Here is a 14,880-nt window from a genome sequence, read left to right as displayed (position 1 = left end):
GTGCTGATGGGGGGGCTGTGTGAGTGTCACTGTGGGGGGACCCGGCCCCATGCCCGGCACTGGGGCTGAGTGGGGAAGTTTGTGCTGCCGGTGCTCTGCCCGTGTGCTTTCTGCTGCTCGTGCTGCGATTCAGATTTCGATTTTTCTTGCATTTTATCTTTCCTACCTCCTCCTCCTTTTTTTCCCCCCCCCTACCCCGTAGCTGCAAGTTTACTGTCATGCTGGAACTATTCTTCTCTAAGTTGTCCTCTCTCCCGAGTTGGGATCGCCCCCGACACCCCCGGAATCTTTGCAATGAAAGAATGTCCTCCTCTGAATCCAAAATGGGCTCTCTCCTCCCTCCCTGCCTTCTGCCATTATCCTCACGCACCAGCTCTTCCTCTCGCTCGTGGTATTGCCAGCACCGTGGCCTAAGGCCAAGGGAGTTAGACAAAGCAGTCCTTGCAGTCACACATATTGCGTTCGGAGTGATAGGACTGCAGATGGCCCCCTCCTTTCTGGAGCTTAATTCCAAGTAGAAGGAGATTGCTTCTCTATTGTGCTGACATCGAATGCCCCCATCCAGGAGGAGAAACCCGAGGTTTGCTTCCGAACCTGGGGCGAAGGAACCCCCCTCCCCCGTCCTGCAGAGGAGAGGAAAACAGGAAATCTGTCCCTTTTGGCCTGAGATCAGCCCTGCAGAAGCTTCTCCGTGTGAATGCTAAGCGTTGTGGTCTCAGCCGACCGAGGGCTCTGGCCAGCAGTGGATCTCGCAGGGATTTTCCTCTGGGAGGTGACGCTGCTGCCCTGCAGTGCAGGGTTTTGTGCAGGGCTGTTGGAACCGCGTCAGCTCAGCTCCTGGAGCTGCATCCTTGCTGCAGAGAGAAGTCCTCCCAAGTTTGGGCTGAGAGTGACCACTGCAAAATCAGATTTGTTCCGTGCTCAGTGAGTGGCCCGGCTGGATGGGTCGCTGTGCTGTGTTGTACAGAAGCACGTTTGGGATGCACAAACCTGGGCTGGAGCCCTGAGAGAGGGGCTGGCTTGGGATGGGGCAATGTGGGGAGAAAGCCTCTGTGAGGCTGTGGCAGGTCTGGGGATGGCTGTGGGCATGGAAAATGGGGCTGCTCGCTCGTTACGTTGCACCAGACTCTGGGAAGGGTGTTGTGTTGTCAGAGCAGAATCTGGTACCTGTTCCTCCTGCCCAGGTCTTGCAGCATTTTGCCTGAATTATCCATCCCCTTTGTGGATCCCACACACTCTGCAGGGTGGAGCCCCTTTTAATCCACACAAATGCCTTCTCTGCACAGGAGGTAAACAGGAGCTCTGTTAGGGATCTGGGATGCTGTGTCTGTACCTTCACACCATCACCTGAGCCTACCATGTCCCCAGGCACCTCTGTTACCTGTTTTAATGTAACGTTTTTATTTGTTTTCTTGCATATTGTACTGAATATTGCAAAGTAGTACTGCTTCCTCCTCACCTGCCTTGTATCTCATATTGTTTAATTCTGTTCCTCTGTAAGAGGATCAACCATTGCACTGAGATAAAGTGGAGCATCTCTACCAACTTCAGTTGAAGCAGAGGGATTTGCACCAGCTGTGACCAGGTCTGTAGTTTGTCTTTTGACTGACATTCATCGGTCGGATGGGTGCATTCAGAGAGTTGCAGTCAATGGCTCAATGTCCAGTTGTGTTCAGTGAGTTGATGTTCAGTTGCAGTCACGATCTGGATGACCAGGTAGAGATCAGGGACAAGCGATGCTCCTCAGGGCTCTGCAGTGGGACTGGTGTTGATTTAACAGATTTAACATCCCTGGTGAGTTTGCCAGTGACCCAAAACTGCGTGATGTGGTCAGGATGCTGGAGGTGCTCGAGGCTGGGCTGGGTGGGGCTGTGGGCAGCCTGGTCTGGTGGGAGGTAAAGGTCTGATGGTGTGTGACTAGGTGAGCTTTACAGCCTCTTTAAACCAAACCATTCCGTGATTCTGTGTTTGTATGGTTTTCTCTGGTCCAGGGCCTTTCCTGGCTCTGTTGTGGATATCTACCAGTTTTGTTCAGGCACATGTTCGAGAGCAGTAGTTTAAAGGTCCAGAAACCAGCAGAAAGAGCTTGGATTTTCCTTTGTAATTTCAACTAGAAATGTTACCATGTTTCAAGACAAACCCTGTTCCTGTAATAAAGCTTGAAAACTTCTGTGTTTAGGAGCTGGAGAAGCAAGATGCAGCAGACTTTGGCAAGAGAAAGGACAGTGCCTCAGCTCCCGGTTAGCAAATGGTGCTGCCATGCTGAGGACCAGCGGGGCTGTCAGAAGCTTTGTGGTAAAAAAAAAAGAAAAGAGAGAAAAGAAAAAAAAAGCAAATTCTCAGAGAGAGGTGAATGAAGAGGTGAATGAGAAAGATTCTTCCCTCACTGGGGCTGGGCTGCAGCTTGCAACTGGGGAGACCGATATTGTTCAGTCCTGAGATGTGATGCCCAACATGTTAGCTTATTTCTTATTGAGACTGCAGTGCAAACTTGCATGAGCAAATGGCTTGCTTGTTGCCCTGTACAGACAGCTTGGGTTTCACGGTGTCTGTAGTGAGGGGCTGCTTTTTTTGGAATGAGGGTACTGGAAAGACTACGATTACAAACAATGTGGAGAGCAAAGTGTTCATGTCTTAGCAGAGGGGATATTTTTTAGGAAATGTAGATGATGCTCCACTCCCAAACCCTCATGTTACAAACTGAAAATGTCAGGTTCCCAGGTCACTTGAAATCCACATGAAGCCATGAACAGAAAAGAGACTCGCTAAACATGTTTCAGAATGAACAATTTTTCAGTGGACTTGTTTGGACATTTAGGAAAATGGTGTTTTTGTCTTTGTCTACCAGAGCTCTTAGGTTCAAAGCAGTGACTGGCATGGTTTTCACAACCAGCACATCTCTGCGTCATCCCCACCCACCAGTCAGTTGAGTTGCAGGGTGGTTTTGGTTTGTGCTAGCTTCATTCCTCTTGTGTAAAAGTAAACCAGAAGCTGTGCTCCAGTTATGCAACTGGTGCTCCATCCTTTAGGGGAACATAGAGGTCCAAACCAAAGGCTGGACAGCTTTGAGCCATATTTGTGATGCAGACACCCAGTCTGGGGGATCAGACTAAATTCCAAACTTAAATCCTGCCCCTCGCCCCAGCTACATGTGGTATACACGTACCAAAGGCTTTGATCTTCCGATCCATTCTCACTGTGCCAAATAATTTGCTAATGTAGAAATGCCCTGTCTTCAGCTAGAATAGAAGAGCAGTGGGGAGGCAGAGGGACTGTCTTCTGTTTGTCTGATTTAAAAAAAAAAAAAAGAAAAAGAAAAAAGAAAGAAGAAAGGGAGGAGTTGGAAAGAGAAGAAATAAAACATGACCGTTATCCACATGGGAAGATTAAGTGGAACGAGAGTACTAGAGGAAAGGCCCTGAGTGTGATGGATCAAAAGAGCAAGGCCTCTGGCTGTTACGAAAAAGAATGTCCTATTTCTTGAGAACATATTTATATGTGTGTGTGCTGAATTTTTTTTGCTTTCAAGTGAAATAGTTTTATTCAAAGAAAGGTCTGTTTCTGCCACACAGGCTGTTTAAGGTGGGAAATAGCGGGTGAAAATAAAACTTTCACAGCCAGTCCTATAAGGAATGTTTTGTGCAGATGAGAACTAGGTCCATTATTTTAAAATTAAAAAAAATAAATTCTTTGGAGGTTGGGGGAAACGGGGGCTGACAGCATTTTTGCTGTGGGTTGGCATCTTCGTAGTGCTCCATGTGTTGCTTGGCTGTGCAGTAGGTCCGCTTGTATAGACGTGCGTGTGGTGTCCCGTGGATGGCAGGCAGCGCTCGTTGAGCTTAAGCCAAGTTGTGCAGAGGGCTAAGGAATCAAATAATCCCATAGTCAGCCAGAACTCTGCAGCTGCGGTTCAGGCTGTGTGCAAATACTGCAGAGATGGCTGTGGTAGGTGAGGATGTTGCCTCCCATCCTGTGCTGGAGGATCCTTGCCTTGCAACGTACGTTGTCCGCGCAGCTCAGAGCATTTCTCACGTGTTTTAATGCAAACTGGGCCACTTCAGGGCAGAGAAGTTGCATCCTCTCAGTTAAAATATTCCATCCTGGATATCTCAGACCGCATACCTGCAGGAATCTCTTACATTCTTGAGTACAAAGAGTTTGTAAAATGGCAGGAGCTTATACATGCCATTTTATAGGACCCTGCAAAGCGCAGTTATAGAGAAACACATATCCAGTAGGGTTAGCTCTTAAGTCAGCTCTACATGAGTAACTGGGCGAGGTGAGTAACTGTTTCTGATTTTGCTTTGCTGTGTCTGTGAGGGTGAAGCAGAGTGCTGTGGCCACCACAGAGGTGTCCCTGTGGACATCTGGGAGCGGATCAGGTGGGTCAGTGGATCAGTGGATCAGGCACACACGTTCCTGCCCCCGCTGCTTCCTTGTGGGGTGCACGGTAAGCTGCTTTTCCAGTTAGCTTTCCAGCAAGCAACAGCAGTAGGGGTAAGATCTGAGACTGGCATTGCTGCTCAGGCTTGGAAACAGTAGAGAAGAAACTGGATGGATCTCTGCAAACCTGTTGGAAATTGATGGGGAGATTCCTGGTCTGAGGGAGTCCAGGGAAACAAAGGTTGGTTCTTGATCCTTTGTCTTGCAGGATGTTACTGGAAGGGAGAGATTTTGACAAAAAAAAGAGAAACAAACAAAAAAACCCCCTCATTTCTATTTGCTGTATTGTTAGACCTTATCCTAATTAATGACGAATTATGTTGATTAGCAAGAAACTCACTATATTTTTGTGGGGAAAAAAAAAGCCTCTGTCAGTCTTCTGTGTGAACACAGAAATAAAAGACATTGTTGGCACAAGAATAAATGAGTATATAAAAGGTTTTGTGTACGTTTAATTAGGAAAGTGGAGGCAGGAAAGTGTGTACATTAATTTAGGTTTAACGCAGCAGCAAGCACTAAGACAATCTGGGAGGTGATGCAGAGTGTCACTCGAATTCAGTACAAGCACACTCCCTTTTCTGTCAGTTCCTAACTGTCTTGTCTCCATTGTTACTTTAACATGACAGAGCAAGCCTCAATTTAGATCCCCCCTCCTTTTTTTCCTCTCTCCAGTGAATGCCTAATCATCAAACGGATTTTTGACTGGGTCTTGGCTCTGAGACTCGTTGGCCTAATTTTTCCTCCTAACTGTAACAGCAATAGCTGGTGATTTTTTAATTGTTATTATTTTTTTTAATCTGCAGTGTACAGAATGTTCAGGCATGCAGATGTATTTCGGGTTAATTGACTAATAGTCATCTGAGACCCAGGGCTTCTCTTTGAGATTAACATACAAAGTGATAGGTCAGAAAGCCTAAGGTCCATTACCCCGTGAGATAATAATATCCCCGCAATTAATTTCATTTTCATGATTGCATCATCTTAAAATGAGGTGAAATCCAGGATTTTTCATCTTCCTTTCCTCCAGCAGAGTTTGGCTGGCACAACTTCTGGCTTGGGCGTGTGGAGCCGGTGCCACGGCCAAGCCAAATCCTTCCTTTGTTCTCAGGGCCTGCTGCTGCTGATAAAGTGGTCGGCGCATGGCATTATGTCTTATTACATTTTTGATGCAGACTGCAAAGAAACGGGTAAACTCACCATGGTTACCACGATCTGTCACTTGGCAGGGCACGCCGTACTCAGCAATGGCCTCTAGTGTCTGCTGCACAGCTCTGCATAGCGTGGGTACAGCAGACAATAAGCACCCAGCTGTGGAGCAGCACCAGGTAGGGCCCTGGCTGCGGGCAGGAGCCACATCCCAGCTCTGTCCCAGCTCTGTCCCAGCTCTGTCCCAGCTCTGGCAGTGGGTTCTCCCTCATTGCTGCCTGTTGAAAGTTCTTTGCTTGTGAAACTCCTGTGCTGAGTCTTGCTGCTGTCCACTGCGGTACCTTATGTGTGCAAAGTATGGTTCGGCCCGACTTCGCTGTTTTATCTTGCCACATCATGTTTTTAGTGGAGCTTTCTCTTATGTAGCCATGCCCTGCTGTGTTATTTCATCCAAATGAAACACACATCGTTTAAATTTGCATAACCTCAAATGATCTCTAATTATCTGTACTATTTTATCATTAGCCAATGATATGCTGGTGAAAACGGTCCTGTTTGCGTGGTGTGCAGCTGTGGGGTAAGTGTTGGTGAGGTCTGTTGAGTGGCCAAAGCAGGATTCCCGAGCCTGGCCATCCAAGTTCTTGCTCAGAGCCAGGTTGGAGCTTCCAGGCCCCGTATGCGTGGTGCTTGCAGTAGCAGCCTGGGAACAAGTCTTTACAGGATGCATCTTTTGTTTTATTCTATGGGAGCAGAAATCGCTAGAGTCTGTCTTTGCTTAATTGAGGTAATTAAATCTTTCTACCTTGCAGCACAAAGGGTTCATTAGTGTTTTGAAGCATTTTGAAATCACTGGAGGAAAGATGCTGTTTGCTGTTGTGTCATGTTTGATAAGTGTTGAAATTTCAAGTCATCTGGACTTGGAATATTGGCTGAGCTGTAGGTACAGAAACCTTGCCATTGAGCATGCACAGAGGGAAGGGCTGACTGGGAGCACAGTTGACTACTGTGGTGTTCCTCCCCAGTGCAGGACCCATGCTCTGTAGGTGTGTTTTGATTTTTTTTGCTGTTTGTTTTTACTGTGCTTCAGAAGGATGCGACTGTTAACTCCTCATGAAACCTTAGCAGTAGACACATGCAGTATAGTGCCATAAAACTTAGTGGCTTGGTTTGAAACAAAGATAAACCTTCCTTTTTTCAAATGGACCTCGTGACCAGCCCAGTTTACCTTCATTAGGATTTCACATCCAGTTAACTGGGCAGGATGTAGAACATACTCTCTTCCTAGAACAAAGACACCACCACAGTGATGACCTGTGATACATTCTGAAATGGAAAGAGTTCCCAGCCAAGGTAGAGTCTGTTCCACTGTGTTCAGCAGAGCTTTTCACAATGTAACTACTGGCTTTCTGTTTCTTAGTGAAGAGAAACAGGGAATGAAATCTCTTGCAACTTCTAAACAAAGCTAGTGGTTTACGTGGTTCTGAGCAGCAGTGACTTGTCAATGGTATAATTCAGGTTCATGTGGAAGGTGGTGAATAAGATCCCTTCCTCTAATGAAGGGCAATTGGGAATTTTTAGTGAGGGTTTCTGCAAAGGGAAGATTTGCAGGCAGCAGGAGGTCTGAGTCTGTGCCTGCAGGCAAGGAGAGCAGCACCAGTGGAGGTGTGGGGGCTTTTAACTGCAGGAGTGAAAGAGCAGCTAAGTCGAACACTGCCTCAGCCCTGAGTGTGCAATTCATCACCAGCCCGTTAAAGCTGTTGTAAAACAGGGAGCAGGATTAGGCCCTCCAAAAGAAATCTTATTTCTCAGTAACAAATGCTTACCATAGTGGGGTAGTGAAGTGTCTTGCTTCCCTGTTTCTGAAGTAGTTAACCAGTGATTGCATTGGTAGAGTCTTTGAGCTGACCCATAATCCAAAGAGATGGTTTTTTGCCTTTGATTTACTTACGTAGCACAGTTGGACAGGCAAAAGATGTTTGATATCTCACAAAGAGGAATAATGCTTAGCAGTCTTCACCTCAATGTCATACAATGAGCAGCAGATCTGATAGACCTCAACTGACTGTTCTCTATGAATAGTTTTGGCATCAGCTGAAAATAGTACTGAGGGTAACTTGCATTGACCATGTGATGACACTTTGAGTTGCAAAATTGCTTTCAGATAACTTGCACTGAAAAAGTAAAAATAGCGCAGGGCGTTAGACTCATCTACGTGGAATGTATATATGCAAAAATAGGGCTCCTTAAGATTTAGTTTGTCGAGGCAGAACAAGTTGTCATGTTACACTGCTTCACTTTTAGACAAACAATTTGCACTGATAAGGTTGCAGGCTGTGCTATTTTGAAGTGTACAGCAAACATTGGGGAAGCAGTAATTTGTCTGTTAGTAGGAAGTAGTGTGGCTCTGGCATCAGCTGGCTTAGAGTAAGGTGAGAATTCACAGCTTAAGAAAAGAGGAAAGCCACCTGAAATGTGTTCCCATGTAACCGACTCATCCATCTGGAGATAATAACAAGCATTTTCTCTTTTTTCTCTGCAGCTGGGAGTGTTCACTCTCCTTCCACAAGTATGGCAACGTCTGCGCAATACAGGCAGCTGATAAATGACTACGGGCCCCCATCGCTAGGGTACACACAAGGGATACAGGTATGGCTCTGCTGCTTGTTTTTTCTTTCACCAGATCACTGACCCTATGACTGCACAGTATCGTGGATAGTGGCCTGTAATCTGAGGTGTTCCTCCCTCTCACTAAGGTCTGAAATCAAACCCAAATGGCAAACTGATTCATCACACGTATCTTGGGATCGAATTAGACTAAGCAGAGTGCTGAGTGAGATTAGTTACTAATTAACTGTTAGTCCCTTTCCTTCTGAGTCAGTGAACCATGTCTTGAGTTATGTTCTGGTAGCAAGGGCTGTTACATGCTTTTTAATCGTTAGAAAAGTAATAGTCCTACACCTTTAACTGTTTGCCTTGGACAAACTGCTGATTTAAGATTGACAGTCTCATGAAGCATGTTACAGACATACCTATGGGCTGGTGAACTTTCTGTGACATCTGTTTACCACTTAATAGGATTTCCTCTACTGTACGGGCAGTTTTGTTTTATCTGCTCTTCATTCTCTCTAATACAAAATATACATCTGAACACTGATAAAGACAGCAAGAGGGTTCAACAATTAGTTCTCAGTTTGCTGTTTTTGTAGGACTGTTCTAACTTCTGCTTCATCTCAGGCTCCAATCGTGCAGCTGCATCCTACGTGACTCCACTTTTTGAAGGGCACGTAGCATTGTGTCCAGCCACAGCAGCAAAGGCAAAAAGAAAATCATGTTTATGTAGCAAACCTGACAACTTATTTTTTTAAAAAAAGTGGCTTCCTGGGGTATTCAGTGAATTTCCAGGTGCTGTTTGTTCCAATTGTTTTGGTTTTAGTAGCATTTAATTGAGATTAATCTACTTCCAATTACAGGGTACCAGCAGCAGTCAAGTACCGCAGAGCAAATATGCAGAACTTCTAGCTATCATCGAAGAATTAGGAAAAGAGATCAGACCCACATATGCTGGGAGTAAAAGTGCGATGGAGAGGCTAAAACGAGGTAATGTTTAGAAAAGAGAAATGTATATTTTAAGGTATCCCATATTCTTTGTGTACTGACTACTTGTAGGCAGCTTCATAACAATGGTCTCCCTTGAATGGAGACAGCTGTATTGAGCTTGTTGTTAAACTGAGTGTATTAATGAGCAACTAGAGCTCTGGTATGCTCTATTCTTGCTGTATTTAATAGTGGCCAAATGTGTTTCATGAGCACAGGGAAATTTTCAGTTAATAATTCAAACCTTGTTTTAGAAGCTTTAAGTTGTCAGCTGGACATGTTCTGCTAGGTTCTTGGTGACTTGCTTGTCCTTTAACTGTGTCTTCTCTCTAACATCCAAAATACACAACCAAACATTGTTTTCATCCTCTGATAAACGTCACTCACCTCCTTGACCCAGGAGCTCTTACTGAAAGGCTTAAGGAAATATTGCTTTGTGTTAAGTTGCACTGAGGCTGGTGGAGAGAACAGCTGGGGAAAAACAGAAAGGGTTTGTCAGTGAAGGCTGTTGAGAGTGAGATGTCAAACATACTCCTCCTCTGCATGGTATGGGGCCACTTAGACTCCATTACCTGTTTCAAGTGGATGTCATTAGGAGGCTGCTGCTAAGGGACATAGAAGCTTTTAGGTCTGGCTGATGAGGTCTCTTCAGCTTTGCTTAGTCAGCTAAAAGAGGTCACATAAATGCCCTTTCCTTTGCAGTGTAAAAGGAACCCCCACATGCCCTGCTGCTTACGTCAGCTTGACATTGTCCTCTGCAGAGGACGTGCAAGGGGTATTTGTGAAGGAGCAGTGGGACATTCCATTGCTCCTAAAATGACCCTGAATGCCACCTACAATGGATGTGCTGGCATTTCTGTCCCTGGCCAATACACAGAGTTACCTTTTCCTCCCTTTCCTTAGTCCTTGTGCTGAGTTTGGCTCACTCACTTCAACCTGAACGGCAGTGTTACTGTAACAGACTAACATCTCACCACCTTGCAGATCCCCCTTACACTCACCCAAGACTACAAAGCTTTATTTAAGGCTCAACCATTATGGGAGAGTAATATATCTGCCGTGACGAGCAATAAAATGACTAGTAGCTGTTCTGGGAAAGGATGCAATAAAGTCTGCTGATGAGTGGTAAGTGGAATCTAGCCCAGCTAAAATCAATGTTGCTGGAGTCTCTCTTTATTGCATTGCCGGAGTCAGTATTAATAGATCATGAATGGCAATAGGCTAATGGGGACAACTTGAGAGAGAGCAGGAGAGATGCAGAACTGTTCAGAGAATATCAGTTGGGTGAGGAAACGTTGTTTTGCTACTTCTTGCACTGAGCATTGATTTGTTCGCTAATGTAGGCTTAAGATTCAGTGCTGCCACTGTGACTGGCTCACAAATGATGCAAAAAATCCACATTAAGTACTTTTTGCTGCCATCTTTTGGTCACAAAGGTACATCTCTTTGCATTTTAGGAGCTATATGGCTGAAGGAGCATGTGCAAGTGTGAGAGCAAAGTGAGTGAGGGTAACCACGTGACGGCAGCCTCCATGGCCACGAGGAGGTTACTGCTGAGTAAAGTCCCTGTCCCCTGCTCCATCTGCTCCTAGGGACAGAGGATACTGACCTCTAAAACTGGCTAAATTCCCAGCGTTCTACATAATTCAGGGTAGTTCTTCTGCATAAACTGGGCATCCTGCCATTAGATCCAGGTCTAGTATACTGCTTTGATATGCGTTTCTGCCTCTCACAGCTGTAGGAGGATGCAGCTTTACTTGTCTGCCTTAATTTAACCCTGAGCAAAGCCATCCACCCATCATGTCCTCAGTCTCTACTTGAATGTAGAGGCTGTTGCTGTGATCTGGGTTAGCAGCCTTCTAGAGACAGAATCCATTACATCTAACAAGAGATTAAATCTCTTCTATTGCCTTATTGTCATTTCTTCATCTTGTTAAGGAGCATGACCGAGCAGAGAAATCACCTCCCATCTTTTCCTGATAGTAAAATATAACCTTGTTAGTTGTAGAAAAATCTGTCTCCCATCATAAAAATCTAACTTAAGCTCTGTTCTTTCAGCAGCTCTGTGAACATGAAGTTCCAGCATTAAGACTTGAGGTCCATGCTGCTAGAACTCAAGACAGAAGGACTCTGTGGAAAATTCCACACAATGCCTATGAGAGTAGATATGGCAGCATGTAAAGCAGTGATGATTTATACTGGGAGTTGAGCCAGTTAGGAGGTACCTTTATGCACACGGCATTACAAGATTTCTCTTATACAACTTGTGCTTAGGCAGTACTATGAAGGCTTGGATTTTGATGCATCCTCTTGTAGAAGAATTGTTCCAAGGCATTAATTAAGGCTCTTAGGCCTTGCTAAAACGACTCCCTAAATAAGTTGTTTTTCACCCCACAATACCAACATAACTGACAGGTTGATTTTTTTTTTCTTTCTAATTAAGTTTCTCATTTTAATAAGATACTGCACATTACAATGTACTTGTCACTGCAGCCCTGCAAAGCTCATAATGCTCTGATTCCTTGTTTGGTCCATTTTCAATCCCTAACACCAGTTTGGGAAAGCAAACTTCTTCAGCAGTGGCTGATGTTAGGGCAGGGAGGGCTCTCTCCATTTTCTGTGTTATGCTGTGGTAGCCTTGGAGACTCGGCAGAAACACATAAACCTTTCTGTGAACTGTCACTGCAAATGTCACCTGAATGAGATAATTTAAAATATGCTCAATTCTTTTGCAGGCATTATTCATGCTAGAGGATTAGTTCGGGAATGCTTGGCTGAGACTGAACGAAATGCAAGATCCTAGCCCATGAATGCAGTTACAAGATCTTCCATCTCTTAATGAAGAAAAAGTAATGCCTACTCATTCTGACTCTTGAAACATTCAGACAAATTCCTTTATTTTGAAGGTTTTACCTTTCTTTTTGCCTTTAAAAATGTATAGTGAAGAATAACAAAACAAGGATTTTTCAACTTGCTGAGGGTTGGCATTTTGTAAAGACACTAAAACTCCCTAAGGCATTTCTAAACCATGAAAACTGAACTGCATGCAGAGGAATGCTCTCTCCTAGGCTATATTTCAGTTCTCTTCCTATCCAGCCACAATCCCGTTGTTGGGTTTTTTTAAATCCTTTTTACTGTTTCAACGTAACCCCAAACTGTCAGTCTTTCAAAGTTTGACATAAGCTGTAAGGACTTTTTTTTTATTAAATAAATGCAGAATAGCATGCTGTACTTAGTAGTCTGCTATGCCACAATTTGCCATACAGCATAGACCCTGCTTAAAAATAATAACCTTCTCCTCCTCTTACTTTTCCTTTTTTGTTCATTTTGCATAAACACTTGCATGACTAATAGTGCTTTGAAGTCCTTTTAAAGTGCATGAATTATATGGAAAATAGGGAAGCCTATTAAATAATAACAAGGTTCTGGAAAGCTAATTTCTACATTAAGGCTGGAGATTTCAGTTTTAAGTTTGCAAAAAAAAAAAAAAAAAAAGAAAATTCTGGATAAATTACTAAAACTTATTTGCATCTTTTTATGTATTTATTACTTGATGTAATAAAGCTTATTTTCATTAACAGTTTGTATTAAAAGTATCTACAGTCACTTTGTTCAGATTCACACATCTGGTATGAAAAGCAAAGATTTAACCTTCATGCAGGAGGCTCACATTCAGGAAGAAGGGAACAGGCCTGCAAACTGTTGGTCTGTTTTCATTGAAGGTACAGTCCTGCTGCAGTCGACTTCTGTCAGAGGATGGTATTGTTGCTAGTAGTCTACCTTGCTTTCAACATACACAGACAGCTTGGCTTCTTGAAGCTGTTTGCCTTTGTTATCAAAGGTCAGAATGCAGTTAGCAGCCTGTGAGGGTTCTGCTGAAAATGAGAGAAGTTCTAGTTAAGCAATTAGTAACTATTAGCAGTATTAAAATAGTGATAAGCCCGATAAGCCCTCACTTGTAGGAATGCCTGCCTTCCCTCCTCAACAACGCTCATCATCACTGCAGGTAAAAGCTGTAAAGCTATGTTTAAAATTCCTTCAGAATTGAGGGAGCTGGAGCATTTATGCAGGAAGTTCAACTAACAGATCTGAAGGAGACAGTCAGTGACTGGTGGTGCTTTGTCTCAAGTCTGTGTACTCGATCAGAGTATCACAGAGCAGCTTTTTCAGGTCCCATCTAACCCTGGTCACTTCATGCAGGATTTATATCAGTGCAGGCATTGTCTAAGTAAGGATGGAATGTTAAAACCTGTAAGGAATGTTCTCCTTATGTACTGGAACGCCTATGAAATAGTACAAGGCAGAAACTCAGCAGAAAAAAGATTCTTAAATACAAGTAATGAGATGATGGCAAACAGAAGTAAGAACACACTGTGTGCTTTAACTCTTCAACTTTACTGTAAGAGCAGGTCAGGTCACTACTCAGTACTTCTGTTGTGCTTATGGAGCTCATTGTTATACATCAGTCAGAAAACTATGCACAGCTATGACAAACTTCTCCCTTATCCTACCAGAGCCAGTCAGTATTTCATGTTTATTTCTTGTCCAATTGTAGCATCTCTTTAAAGTGCTTTTTCCTTTCTAGGTTTTCTTTTGCTCTTCTTTTTTTCTCCTGCTTCTTCTTCTCTGATGCCTTCTTCTCTTTATAAACATCACTTTCTTCACCCTTGTAGAAGAGGTCAACCTTTTCCTGCAGGATTTCTCTGGCTATCTTTCGGTTCTTCTCCACTGATCTTGTTTGATGGCACTGAAGAAATACAGGAGGACATCCTTATCACAGCGTTCAGCTGTTCATTTTTCTGTTTTCCTGCTAAACCTTTATATCCAGACAGCCCCAGGTTATTTATCCGTTAACCAAACCTGCTTCTTGCCGAGGTACTTCACGTACGCATAAACCCTTCTGCGACAACCATGCTGAGATTATGACCGACCATAAAAGCAAACTTGAACACCACGCAGCCCTTGCCATAATGAAAGAAAACACAATTACCTTCACCACAATCCCTGACGGAACGTGCTTCAGGACAACACAGTTGCTGGTCTTGTTAGTGGCCTGCCCTCCTGGGCCATCGCCCCTCACAAACTGCTCCTTCAGCTCCGCCTCGGTGAGCGGCACCAGCTGCAAGGAGCTCCTCTTCCCGGCTGCCCACGGCGAGGACCCCCGGCTCAGGGACAGCCGCTGCGTCCTCCATAGGGCTGCGCTGCGTGCCGCCCGAACGAACGCGAAGGTGAACGAGTTCGGAACGCTCATACAGAAAGGAGCTTCTCTGCGATGGAAATTAAAGCGCAGCTGAGGAAACCAACGCGGAAGCTTGCATCTGCAAGTAAGCGTGTCTGCTTGGTGGCACTAGAAGGTGATTTTTTTCTTCCGTCGCTGAGGCTGCATCTGCAAGAGAACCCAGAAGCGCGGTCCCGCATCGACCCGAGCGGAGGCGGCAGCACGAACCCCCACACAGCCCCGCCGCCTACCTCAGGGCCCCGGGCCGAGCGCCATACTGCGCATGCGCATTTCCCTGCGCACACGGCCCTACGCGCACTTTCCGTCACATCTGCACATGCGCGGCACTTGGAGGCGGGGATGCTACCCCGCTAATTGGCAATCACCACAACCAATCGCTGCGCACGGTGTCCTTTCGCATGCCCCCCCACGTTCTTTACCAATCAGGCTCTGTGAACCGTCCGGCGCGTAGTCGCAAT

The 14,880-nt window shown here is 44.9% G+C and overlaps 2 protein-coding genes across 7 annotated transcripts in view; one reads left to right on the top strand and one right to left on the bottom strand.

Annotated features, from left to right (window-relative positions):
* The window catches only part of CDK2AP1 (cyclin dependent kinase 2 associated protein 1), a 15,469-nt gene extending 2,708 nt beyond the window's left edge, over positions 1–12,761 (top strand). For all 3 annotated transcript variants that reach the window (XM_042828634.1, XM_042828633.1, XM_042828632.1), the window contains 3 exons: positions 8,129–8,235; positions 9,060–9,186; positions 11,919–12,761. In XM_042828634.1, the coding sequence (XP_042684568.1) occupies positions 8,158–8,235; positions 9,060–9,186; positions 11,919–11,986 (273 nt within the window). In that variant the 5' untranslated portion in view covers positions 8,129–8,157 and the 3' untranslated portion in view covers positions 11,987–12,761. The remainder of the gene's footprint in view (positions 1–8,128; positions 8,236–9,059; positions 9,187–11,918) is intronic.
* On the bottom strand, positions 12,705–14,744 carry MTRFR (mitochondrial translation release factor in rescue). 4 transcript variants are annotated; one of them, XM_042828636.1, is made up of 3 exons: positions 14,653–14,744; positions 14,174–14,569; positions 12,705–13,930 (listed from the first exon to the last, which is right to left on the bottom strand). In XM_042828636.1, exons 2-3 carry the CDS (start codon positions 14,432–14,434, stop codon positions 13,718–13,720), a joined length of 474 nt encoding a protein of 157 aa, XP_042684570.1. In that variant the 5' UTR covers positions 14,435–14,569; positions 14,653–14,744; the 3' UTR covers positions 12,705–13,717. The 4 variants fall into 4 exon arrangements, with proteins under 4 accessions (XP_042684570.1, XP_042684572.1, XP_042684571.1 ...); XM_042828638.1 differs by lacking the exon at positions 14,653–14,744 and having other exon boundaries at positions 12,705–13,058; positions 13,695–13,930; positions 14,174–14,646; XM_042828637.1 differs by lacking the exon at positions 14,653–14,744 and having other exon boundaries at positions 12,705–13,055; positions 13,695–13,930; positions 14,174–14,646.
* Between the last annotated feature and the right edge of the window lie 136 nt (positions 14,745–14,880).

This window comes from Centrocercus urophasianus, unplaced genomic scaffold, assembly GCF_019232065.1.
Source record: "Centrocercus urophasianus isolate 14NV4802_14NV808 unplaced genomic scaffold, USGS_Curo_1.0 seq_30, whole genome shotgun sequence".
Lineage (NCBI taxonomy): Eukaryota > Metazoa > Chordata > Aves > Galliformes > Phasianidae > Centrocercus > Centrocercus urophasianus.
This window is presented reverse-complemented; position numbering and strand designations above follow the sequence as displayed.